The 13,023-nt window shown below is 39.0% G+C and overlaps 2 protein-coding genes across 12 annotated transcripts in view; both read right to left on the bottom strand.

Annotated features, from left to right (window-relative positions):
* Positions 1 to 774: 774 nt before the first annotated feature.
* LOC136441179 (uncharacterized) lies at positions 775 to 8,003 on the bottom strand. Its single transcript, XM_066437305.1, has 9 exons — positions 7,929 to 8,003; positions 7,641 to 7,720; positions 5,309 to 5,627; positions 4,127 to 4,431; positions 3,644 to 3,771; positions 3,205 to 3,360; positions 2,695 to 2,772; positions 1,434 to 1,599; positions 775 to 842 (listed from the first exon to the last, which is right to left on the bottom strand). Exons 2-9 carry the CDS (start codon positions 7,705 to 7,707, stop codon positions 838 to 840), a joined length of 1,224 nt encoding a protein of 407 aa, XP_066293402.1. The 5' UTR covers positions 7,708 to 7,720; positions 7,929 to 8,003; the 3' UTR covers positions 775 to 837.
* Positions 8,004 to 10,483: 2,480 nt separating this feature from the next.
* LOC136441181 (stomatin-like) overlaps positions 10,484 to 13,023 on the bottom strand; it is a 49,211-nt gene continuing 46,671 nt past the window's right edge. For all 11 annotated transcript variants that reach the window (XM_066437318.1, XM_066437316.1, XM_066437313.1 and 8 more), the window contains one exon: positions 10,484 to 12,755. In XM_066437318.1, coding sequence (XP_066293415.1) covers positions 12,489 to 12,755 — 267 coding nt within the window. In that variant the 3' untranslated portion in view covers positions 10,484 to 12,488. The remainder of the gene's footprint in view (positions 12,756 to 13,023) is intronic.

Raw genomic sequence — 13,023 nt, forward strand, 5'->3', positions numbered from 1 at the left:
TACTTGACAAACATCATTCCAAAATGGGATATCATTTGTTTTCGGCGTTTAATTTTGTCATTGCATTGTGCAGAGGGGCGATGTTGTGACTATCTATTTATGTATCAGAAGAACTACCTTAGGGGTAGTTTTATTCTTCAAAAGGTTGATATGGAGAAGTTCATTATATAATTATTCAATAAGTTATTTAATTAGTAAGTTTTTATGATAATATTGTGTATGTAATGATATGTTGTTAAATATAACTCATGTCGTTATCTTTCGGTCCCTTGTTTCCTTACTTCAAATCTACAAACGACGAGAATCTTTTAAGTTACTCTCGTGGAGAATAAGGGGTGTCCGAAAAAAGTAGCATCTATCGTTTCAGCTAAAGACTCATTTCTTCTGGCGGCCCTGTGGAAGGAGAGTAGGCGGATTTCATTAATCAATGTTAGACATTCTAACCTACTTTTTTTTCATGCGTACAAATACAAATTGAAAGCCTTTAGATTATATTACAAAATGGCACATCTAGCTAAAGAACATTGCTGAGATTACAGCGTAACGTGCACGGTAGATTTTCATGAATCTCTTGTAGTTACTAATAGTGAATCAGGGAAGCTATTCTGGTGGGTCAGAGTAATGAGATGTGCTATTAATGCTGGTCGAAAGATGAATATATTATTTTGGGGTATAAGTAACATGTTTATTATATTTCCTGTCGTGGTTGCCTATATAAAGTATAAGTTATCTAGTTTTCTATATCTGTAAGTTTTAAGTTACGGATTTCTGTATTTATTACAAAGAAACACTTACTTACCACTACCGCTGTAGCCTTTTTTTGACCTAGTGGTCTCCCTAACCTGTAAGAGGGCAATGTGAGAGGGAGATTTATACGCTTGCTAAACAATACTTTACATAACCACACAAACAAACCGACACACAAACATACACACATATACAGGTATAACGTTATATATGCACATATGTATATATTATATACATTGGCAAGCATTCTTTTTTTCATTTGATAAGTAGCGTGACAAATTTGCGGACATTGGCACGCCCAATCCAAGTGTGTTTTTGTCACACTTTCTACAGATAAGATATGAGGTTCGGTGGGCTTCACTACAACGTCAAGTTAAAAAAGTCCTGTTTAGTAACTTTTCCGAGGGCACAACATCTAGGCAGTTTACAATATCAAACCTTTTAGGTCTTAACCAATCGTTCTAACCATTACGTCAAACAAAAGACACCTGGTGATATTGACTACAATCGAGTTTATTGCTCTTTCTTTAAACTGACAGCGTTTTCATACTCATGCAGGTTCGACTACGCCAAATACAATATCATGACTTCTATCTGAGTTCCTTTTTATTTGCAATATTACATAACAATGAAATGACCTTTACTTGTAATTTCTCAAATGTTGTAGATGTGTTAACGATACGAACCGCACAACTCCAGAATACGGGTGGCGAGATCACATGGGGCAGCGATGCTGAGGACATTATCAGGGCCACCAGCGATGGCCTCAAGTGCAGCGTTGTCCACAAGGACTCCATTACCCACGGCGTACAGGATAATCCCTGCGTCCCTTGCCATGTCGGCCTTTGCTGCCTAGTAAGACAATAACAGACAGAGTTAGCCCTTATCACACATTAAGGACCTTCAAACAACTTTGCTCCTGCCCGATCCAAAATTAAAATCGGGAGCCATAGCCTGAAATGTATTCTCTTTTAGTAGTAGTTTGCTTCTCTGATGACATAAAAGAATAAAATCGTTTTGCTGAATATGAAAGAAATAGATTCGGCTGACGCAGACGACTTTTAGAGCGACGGGCAATTTCGCTGATCAGTTCCCAAACCTATACTTTGCTTACGACTTACTCCCAACCATGGTCTGGATCGGCTATGTTTGACAAGCAATTCAAACTATGTTTGACAATGACTTTCTACTACGTCATATGTTCTACAATGAAGATAATACAGAATGCAAGTTTTACAATACATCAATGGCTAATATGCAATCTCAGGCATTTAGATACTATTATCTCTGTTGAGTACGTTTTCATAAAGTACTACACTACCAAAAATGCATTTTCTTATATTTTTTAGTCTTCCTTGTTTTTCCTTATACAAAGAAAATCTATCTTGCATCAAGCACATTATTCTGTGTACAAGAATTTCAAAAAGTCCCTGTTTTGAGCAAATTCAAGAAACCCATATTTTGCTTGCACTAAAAATTTTGTTCTTCCAGCTAATCAACCGATACTTCTGGAATATTGTTCTTGCAGTTGGAATGTTTAAGACAATATTTCTTACACATAGATTGAATTTCTTGTTAAAGGTTAAAGATCTTGTTTTCTTGCACACAAAATAACAAACATTTTTGGTAGTGTAGTATTTCAAATGTTGTTTGGTTAAAAGCTGTCAACAAGAAATGAATGGGCGTCAAATCTGTAGGTGCTGTTCCGTAACGAAAAGAAGAATGTGACATTGCTGGGGTTGGTTATGGATTCTTATTAATGTCTAACAACAAAACACTTCTATGGTCTGTCATTAAGTCATTGACTATTGTCAAGCTTTAATACGACCACATGTATTCAACAATGGTACCCTGCAGGGATAGCTATAATAAGGATCCTGAGTACATAGGCCTAAAGTAACATATTCTGACTTCTAAAAAAAAGCGAGTCAGATAAATGCTCCATACCAGTTCGCTAATGCTCTCTTCAGAGCTTCCATCAGTGATGATGACCGCTACCCGAGGTACCCCTGTGCGGAAATTGGCCTAAATAATAATCAGACGAACAACAAACAAATACAAATAAGCATTGAGTGTATATTAAATACAACAGGTGTGAAAGACATCCGCATTGTTATTCCTCTTAGGGTCCGTATAAATCTTGCAAGGTCTTGTTCAGAAAAGCTTCTTTGCCACGGTTAAATATGAATGGAAAATAGACCTGAACATAACCATCTACCTGACATCAGAAGGAAACTATGTAGAGCATAGAAAAATTGAGAGGAAAGCGGAAGAATGATTTTTCCAAAGATATATCAATACATTTACATCATCTCTTGGGTCTTGTAAATATTGCATATTCCAATGCCTGACCAGTTTGCTACTACATAAAGAGCATGGGAAACTACGTAAATGTATTACGTACTAATTAAACAAAGCTTGTACAGTTTAAACCTGTACCAGAAATTTCAGCCCTACCGTATTCATCATGTAAGTAATCGCCAGGGCAGTTCGGGTAGTACCCCCGGTGTACTGCATATTGTAGACGGCGTCCGTTAACAGCGCGTCGCCAACAGTGTAGATTCCTAGCTGAAAGCTTGTCTTCGGCACACAGTCATACGGAATAGCTCCAACCTAGTATGTAGAGATAACAAAAAAAATAAGTATTTATTCATTATCATACCATGTCAAAAATTGCGGGATGTCATTTATTTCTCAAACAAATCGTACAGCTCTCGACCGACCTCGTCTTTGTGTGGGCTCACGTGCGTTCTCGCTACCGGAAAAAAACTTCCGCCAAGAATGAACTGATTTGCAATAATTGTGTATTTCTACCTGCAATACAAAACAGGAAGAGTACGGCTTATAAAGGGGGGGTACTGTAAATAAATAAAACAAATTGAATCTAAAAACTCACCCCGATGTCCTGGCCAGTGAAGCATTGGGCAAAATCGACCATGTACTGTTTGGCATTACTGAACCCAGTGCTTTGTGTGCTTGATGAACGGTCGACCACGAATGCGGTGTCAACGGAACATGGTTGAGCTAAAGAAATTTTACGAACAAGAAAATACATCAATTAGATATCACTTTACGATGGAATTACGTATTGCGTTTGTGTGTGTGTCTGTGTTTGTTTGTTTGTTTATTGGTGTGTGAGTGTGTGTGTGTGTGTGAGTTTGTGTGAGTGTGTGCATATGTGTGTTTGTATGTGTGTGTGTATGTGTGTGTATGTGTGTGTATGTATGTGTTTGTGTGTTTATGTGAGAAAGAGAGATAGAGTGTGTGTGTGTGTGTGTGTGTGTTTGTGTGTGTGTGCTTGTGTGTGCTTGTGTGTGTTTTAATTCTCTTCCTTCTCTGTCGAAAAATATACAATGTAGGTACAAGAGATTTGACTCACGTATACACTTTTCCTGTGCTGCAGCAATTTGATCTGCAGTCATGGCGTAGTTGTACAGTTGCAGACAGGCGAGTCGGCCCGTGAAAATCCGACTGTCTCCGTTCCTTCTAGCCACCCGGATAGGCCATTGAGTTTCAATTTCTGCGTTGCGGATTTGTCTTTTACCGATTATTTCGCCGTTGTTCCAGATGTACGCCATCCCAGTGCTGTTATCGTAGGTTGCAGCCACGTAGTTCCAAGCGTTTTGTTGCAGTGGTCCTCTGACGGCCGGTGTCAACTCAAAATTTTCGTCCCTACTCACAGGCCTACAACAAACAATTATTGTTTCATGATTTCATTTCATTTTCAATACAATCAAACCAATTCGGAGTTGAGATACATATAAGTTTCAAAAAACTTTCAAAGATAGATATTATAGAACATCCTAGTATTACTTTCTCCTGATTTGTTTGTTTTCCTTGTTTTCCACTTTTCCTTTGGTATCTGATGACAGAATGTTTCATATGATTGTTATTTTTGTATAATTTTGACCTATTTTTTTATAAATTGTTATTCATTATAATACTTTTTATGTTTACAACTCAAAATTCACTTTGTAGTTCCTATTATTTTCATTTGTTTCATTAGGATTTATGTTACAATTCCAATTTCTTCTTTCGTTAATTTTTCTTAGCTTTGATTATATATACTTTTGTAAAAATTCCATTTGTGTAGTTTAGGGGAGGCCCCCGAAAAGCCTTATTGGCTTCTGGCCTCCCCTGCATGTATTCTTTGCTCTATTCATCTTTGTTTTATATTGTAGATATGCAAATAAACAATAAACAATAAACAATATGCATGTGTATGCATGCGTGTTATGACTATGTGCTGGTGGCACTACTGATTAAGTGCCTTACTATGGATCCATATTGCAGAATGAAAGAAGGGTGTGCCTTGTTTGATTGTTCATTAATTATTTATGTAAGGTTTCGATTAAGACAGTCAGGCGCTAGAGCGAAAGCACTACCTTCCCGTGAATCTGTTGTCTCTTCTATTGATCCATGACCTGAAAAAACTTCCAAGTTTCTAATTTCAACAGCAGCGAAATATAGTTATGCTATGTAATGAATGTGATGATAAAAAGGGGCTGGTTAGTCTTATGGTAGTCTAATGCAAGTTTCCATATCTGTTATGCAAACTTACCGCCAAAACAGCTGTTCTGCTGATACCTGCCAAAGGTGTGCTCCCCATCCGTTGTTGGTCGCTACGTAGTTAAAGATGGGTCCAGCCTCACCGGTGGGATATATGTGGGCCAGTATGGTGCAGGAGTAGCGGACGTCCAACGCGCCGTTGTTGGGAATGTCCACGTAGGAATTGGTGGTTCCCGAAAACAGGAAGGAACCGTCAGCGTCTCCATACGGACCTGCGGCTAGTTGGGTTCCTGTTGCTACTCCGTCATTTCCGTTTCCTGTCACGTCTGATGCACCATGCTCCGCGTTTAAGGGCCACAAACCTACCGGATCTGTTGCAAGAAAAGTGTGGCAGGTGAAAATTATTGCCATGGTGAAGGTACCTGGATTGATCTTACTTCATGTAGCGACTGAGTACAAACGTAGCACTCATAAATCTGCCGTGATATTTGGTAAAATACTGCAGTAGGGCGTCTGCAGGTCATGGCTATTTCTTCTCTGTTACTCACTTTGGTAACTTTACTTTCCACTTTAAATCAAATAACTTCACTTCGCTTGACTTCAATTCACCATACTTTACTTTGCTTTACTGTCCGAAACCTGGGACGTAACCCAACTACTACTAATACTGTCTCGAAGTCCTTCATGTTAAAACGCGGAATTTTTGAGTGCTTCGATTCCGACGCCGCCGCCATTTTTACTTCTTTCTGCCGATACTCAGCTCAGAGGAAACTCACAGATGTTGTCCGCAAAACTGCTGACTTTCGACATTGGAAACCACGGTTGAGCAGTCAACAATACTCCGACTACCCACCACCCTCTGCTACCATTGTTAATACTAGGTAAAGATTACGACTCACACATGTATAAGAACTCACGTGTTGTATTGACAGAACTCAGAACTTTCTGTCCAGAGTAGAAAACTACATCCGGGGTCTTCGGCCCCTGGTACCTAGTGCGCAGGTGCGAGATACTAAAGGTTGGAAAACTACTAGATAAACACGAAGTGAGTCATTTTCTGGTCTCATACCATAGAAATCCCCACGGATTTTATACTGATTGTGTGCTGCAACAATTAGTAATGTGATTCCTGAACAGCTGCGTGGAGCCGGTGCCCTCTCTATGTATATTTTTTATGTAAAAAAGATCCCAAATTCACAATGTTTTCCAGAATTTCGAATTTAAAAGGCAAAGTCGTGTCTTCTTCCGGTCACTGTGACTAGGACTGCTTCTCCGGCGTGATGAGAACAGAAATGTGACAAATGTATCAAGATTTACTTTAAAGATTTACTTGTTTTTGTTCTACTCTTGTGTTCATTAGGTGCATTGGTCAGGTACATGTACTTCAGCCCTTTTTGCTTGAAACTACTCACTCTCAAAATCTCTGCTTTATCTACATGCCATTGAATCAATAACTGGCAAATTTTCATACACTCATTTCAACACATCACAAGCTAGCCGTCTACCTGGTTAATAGCGCTTCTTAATAACATTCTAAACATAAAAAATGACCAAGTGTCGGTTATTACTCTTATCATATGCACAAGCACTGGTCACCATGAGATTCACACATTTCATCATGCAATTCTGAAACAAATCCTCTAGAATTTTCTGTTTGAGTTGGCGTAATGGGAACGTTGCATATCCGGCTCGTGCCGACGGAAACATCTTTTAATGTGTTTACGTAAAGAACAACTCGAATCGATAATGTTTTCCAAACAAGAATGGTCATTATGTCTATATATACGTTCTGCCTAGATAAAAAAAAACATGACAAATGTAAGTGTATTTTTTAGTAAATTTTGCTTGCTGTCGTTATACGTCTGTGCTCAAGACCTGATCCAAGGATGTTTGGAGAGTAGATTCCAAGGTGGCTCCGTGGTCTATTCCTGGGTGATGGGGCATTAGATTGTCCTTGGTCGATTCCTGGAACGAATTCTGATCGATTCCTGGGTGGTGGGGCAGTCGATTCTATGGCGGCATGACTCCTGTCGATTCCTGTGCGGCTATCCGAGTGGTACCAGGGAGGACCGCTCTCTGGATGATTTTGGGCAGGTTTTTTTTTTGTCTTGACTGCTTTTTGGCTGCATGCTTATTAGCTGCGTCTTAGGTAGTTCTCGAAGAAAGTCCTGCGTGTCTCCGTGGACGGTTCCTGTCTGGTATCCCTAAAATACCTAATCCTATATACAGCCGGCTTGTACCGCTGCTTTGACTGTTTTTGAGCGGCGCCGGGGCTGATCATTTGGTGGTTGTTTAGTGTGTATTAGGGCTTCAGCGCGAAGAAGCAATGTTGTGCCGTAAAACAGCGCGTGCTACACACAGAAAAATTTGGTATCCACACTTACCTTGCGCATTTGTCCCACCGATGGAGGTGGACAGCAGAAGAACCGAAACCAACAAAGTCCACCGCATGCTTCTTACGTCGCTGTGAGAACATGACAATATTAATTTGTCAATAATGATTATTACGAGGCCAATGCAATATTTGTAACGTTATATAAAACGTTGTTTTTGTGTATAAAATTTTCCGCGCAAAACTTAAGCCTATCAAAATAGAATAAGGCAGACATAAAATGAGTATGATGACAACAATATAAATGTAGTAATTCAGCGTAGGTGTGGATATTGCTTACCGTATGCCGTGTAGTTCCAGAATGTCAGTCGGTGTTCGTCAGAAGAAGATTCTGAAATACGCCAGCGTGTCTGGTGTGGTCCGTTATGCAGCAGTTACTCTCATTGGCAGGTATGTGACGTGAACATGTTCCTACCAATAAGGGACTTACACATTCGCCATTTCATCACTTGGCAAGATCCCGACAAGTCTCCACCCGTGCCTACGTTCACCTCTGTTTTCAGTAAACACTCGCCTACGCACATCCTATTGCCTTTCCGTTTGATCTCTTTCGCTTTGAATAGAGCAGGTTTTTTTTGCGATGGTCTCTTACCAGGTGGATGTCCTAAAAAATACCACAAAGTGATCACCGGTGTAAGTGTAAAAAGCAGTGAGCGTCACTCAAGGATGTACAAATGCTACAAAAATGATTGAAGGAACAAACGTAGTGTGTGCAATTGATTTCTGTATTTACAATTTGGTGCAGTATCTAGTTAGCATCTGACGGGTCTTTCATCAGTAAGGATTAGTGGCCCGGCATTTTTCATCTTCCGTATACGAATCAATACACTGAAAAAGGGGTGAAAACATTGCGTTACTTTGTCGGCATATTTATAGATGGTACGTCAATATTAAAGCTCATAGATGATATCATCAAAGGTTCGCGTATGTTTTTGCTCAGGAAGAATAACGCTACGTCTAGAATGATTGATTTTGGAATATTTTGAAAACTTTGCCCAGAATAACAAAAACACAAGAGGACGTCAATCATACGTTTTATAGATTAAGATACATTAGCGATTCGTATTGATCATTTTATTCTTCAAGACGGTCATTCAAATATTAAAGAGTGGCTGGGGACATTTCTGACACCTGTAAAAATGATATCATAACATAGATAAATGGTTGCGGCAAAATTTGCATTATTTTTATATATGGTCCTTATTCACGTCTAGACTGTTAAACCACCTAAACCCAAACCTTTTAGATACCATCAAAGGTACAAGATGATTGCTCGAAATCAGTGACCCTTTTTATTCCGAAGAGGTAAACACTAAAAATACAGAAGACAATAGCATTTCTGTACATATGTGCATCCTCTGTTACGTTCTTAACTATCTAAAACCTTCCATAAATCACGAACTTTGCGACGGAAAAGACGCAAACATTTAGTTATCGCTAAGTTGGCTTCTGAATGTCAGCAATTATTGAAATCTCGCAACTTCTCGCGAGATGTAGGTGACGTCAGAGGGGGTACTAGTCGTTTTCTAATACGCTGATGCTGTCAGTCCCAAATCGTGAGCCAAGACCTGAAACTATCCAGATGTAAAATGTGAGCTGTAACCTGTCAGGATTCTTACATAATTGGGCAACCGGACGTAAAACTTACTTGGAAGATAAGTAATATTCTTCTACGCATTAGATAAAAGCACTGACATCAGCGTTTTTGTGCATAAGCTGGATAGTTCAGTTCTCTCTAGCTCTCTTCTTTCTCGAGTTCTTCTTTAAGCTACTAAAAATTGACCCATTTTCCTTAATAAATATGCAAAAACGGCAAGTTTCCAATGTCTTTTGTCTTTATAGGCAAGTATGTTGGAGTCGTACTGTGCTCTGCAACCAGGTACAAAATCTTTCTGAGTCAGGAGCTGGGAGAGATGTTCAGGAAAGTAGCAGACTCCAGTGGGCATGGGCAGGACCACTGCGAGTTTGTTCGTGTAGAGAGTGATACAACAGCGCTGGACAGTGACTTCTGGAACAGCCCAAGTACTGTACTGGGTATATCAGTAACACTCTTATATATCATCTCATACTACTACACCATATTGTATAAGACAGACTGATTAGACTAATAGAATGTTATCTATGTACCAGTGAATGCCATACTTTGTACCTTGTACAATTGTTGTGCGATAAAGTTATTATTATTATTATGTAGATTTCAAAAAAGAATGTACTTGTTTTCGTATTGCATAACCTTCAGTTGCAGTAATTCCAGAATTGTGACTTAACGTGGTTAAATGTTACTTTTCCATTACATTATTAGTCTAAAAATATTATACTGTTTACAAATCCATCCAATTTTACTTTTTTCCGATATTTTTTTGGGGAACTACTCTCACTTGTTAAAGTTTCGTTCTCTTTCCCTGGTCCTCTTTTACTTTCTTTAGGTTATTGTCGTTCTAACCGCGGCGAACGACTCAATTACGGGCGCATAGGTTGCCCGCCGGCAACCGACCAGTGGACAGGGTGTTACTATCCCAATTGTTACGAGTGCGGAATCTCCATACCGTAAAAGAGGTGATTGGGTGTAAGTACGACAAAGTCGTTATGTCCATGGTTATAAAGCATTCAGAAGTGGAAAGTGAATCAGACAAGCTTAAGTATGTTTTATTAAGCAACTTACTCGCTATATTCGCTAGCTCGCGGTGGCTTATTTTGCGTTTTTTTGACAGAACAGGCTTGCATTACTATACCATACCATATTTCTGTCATAGTTTCACGTATCAGGCCAATACATATTGCTAAGTCATCGATAGATACAACTCTACATGCTGATGAGGCAGTCAACAACAACAGTCCAAAGTAAATAGTTTATTACTTGCCGTTGTAGAAAACGACTGGTGTACGCGATGATAATGTTGCACGTGATCCATTCCTCATGCAGTGTACTCTGTTAACAGAGGTAGCTTAGCATCACTGTGATTAACTACCCTATACTCTCCTAGACGGTTTAGAATGTGCAATGTTACTCAAAGCTGAAATAGTACTGATTGTTAACAATATTCTGTCAACTATTAAGACATACCACGTCTTATGAAAGGACAAAAAATCATCCATATGTGTGTGGTCACTTTTGATGCATGATGTAATGTGTACAGCATTTGGGTATTGAAACTTATGAAGTGATTAACATGGTTAAGATATTCACATGGTTAAGATATTTAGTAACGGTTATCACAGTTACGAAGTGTTACAAATTCTGCATTGGTCACATTGCTACATTGGTGTGCACAGGCGCAGTGGGTTACATGATGTTCGTCACTAAACTAGTTAGTAATGCAGCAGTCTATTGAATATGTTATGATGGAATATCAAAACTTTCAGGCATAAATTTTGTGCACACACCATTTTTCCACTTTGATATAAGAGACACCCTAATTCAATTTAACTTTTATAACAAAGTCTTCTTCGTCAGCTCGCTGTAATTTGTACTGAAACTTGTTGAAGTATCGCCTTTGCCGAACAGGACACTTCATGTAATATAGATAACTATTCCTCTTGGTTATCTTCATTTTTTCAAACACGAATGTTATCATTATTCGCACGATAATCACCAGTGTATTATTTACCATATAAACGACATATTGTATACATGTATGTTCATGCAATCGACACGACCACAATGCCAATGTAATCTATATGTATATATATATATATATCATACACATTTTCTGCCCAGTGTCTTGGATAGACGTGTAAATGCCCCCCAATCTATATGATGCCATGTGTTCTTATACAAAATCAGACACAGTAAATTTGAAAACGACACTGTTACATGTATAGACACAGGCCGTCGAAACAGTTGCAGTTGATTATCAATGAGCTACAAAAAAGCCGAAGAAATTCTAGTACTAATACCGCTAACATCTGTAGAGACTGACGTTTTATCCTGCTATAATATTACACGCGTTTTACGACCATAATTATTTAACTGACCAATCCAACAGCGGAAAACACAAGTGTCCTTCAACGTTTGTGTTTAACTTTGTTGCAAACAACCATTGCGCGTTGATTACAAAAAAATATCACAGAAAAATTATAGTTTTCTGCTATCTATGATACGAAATTCCATCAGTTCACATGACAAGCATATAATCATTATCTTATATAAACAATTTCGTCATGATAATAAACTAATAAACTTTTTTGATATTAACACTAATATCACATTTTTGTTGATAACGTTGATCTCACCATACGGTGCAAGACACGTCATCTTATCGTAGCTCTCTCTCTCTTACTCCTTTTTCCTCCCGCGTGCTTCTCTTTTACAAGACTATCTGTGACGTCAGTTGTTCCGTGACGTAGCCAAAGGGTTTTCAGGGAAATAGGTTGTTGTCATTTTAACGTTCAAAGCAAATTAACATTGAATTGAAATACTCTTATCCATATCAGCGTGCAAATAGATTAACTGTGTTACCTAGAAGTTCATTTTTAGTGCAACATATCGTAAATCCATGCTAAATCATTCATGGTAGCTCTGAAAACTTCCCAATCTCAATGCTGAAGGTATTTCAGTAGACATAAGAAGTGCCTCATATATATATTGATAATAATATATATTAGGCTAATCAATTTGTATCCCATTGTTTGTTGTTTTCATGTATAGTTGTAGAAGACCTTACAAACGTCACTGTATTTTTGTTGTTTCAATAAAGATTTTATTATATAAAAAAGTGCAATGTCTTTGTCAATAAATGACGAGAACTTAATAGAAGATGCTGAATATAACCCAATTCCCAGCTGGCTACGCCACGTGTAATTCACGAATACCATTTTCTTCTGCATTTCTGTGTGGATTTTAGACGCCCGGTGGGGTCCCGGCCTGAGATCCTGGGTTCTGTCCGACATTCATGTGGACGGCGCCGCTGGGCCCGTAGGCCGGTGTGAGGATGCCTCTCAGCAGGTCCACCGGGAGCGGGAAGATGATGGTGGAGTTCTTCTCGGCGGAGATGGCGTTCAGGGTCTGCAGGTACCGGAGCTGGAGAGCAGCGGGAGACTCGGAGATCACCTCCGAAGCTTCCTTCAGGGCTCTCGATGCGTTCTTCTCTCCCTCGGCAGCGATGACCTGAGGGCAAAAAAGTTGTCAAATGGAATTTCAGGACACGTAAATAGTGTCGTACGGTTGGTAGGTCACTAAATAGCAAAGTTCTTTATAAACAGCCAAGCGTATTTACCCAAGTCGACGTTTCGATGACTGCCTTTCAGATTTGAATGACTGAATGACTGAATGAATGAATGAATGAATGAATGAATGCCTAAAGTAACCGAATGCCTAAATGTAATGAGGTTGTGTACGGCCAAAAAAAGACACAAAACTCATTCATTAGATAAGA

Source organism: Branchiostoma lanceolatum, chromosome 9 (genome assembly GCF_035083965.1).
Source record: "Branchiostoma lanceolatum isolate klBraLanc5 chromosome 9, klBraLanc5.hap2, whole genome shotgun sequence".
NCBI classification, from domain to species: Eukaryota; Metazoa; Chordata; class Leptocardii; order Amphioxiformes; family Branchiostomatidae; genus Branchiostoma; species Branchiostoma lanceolatum.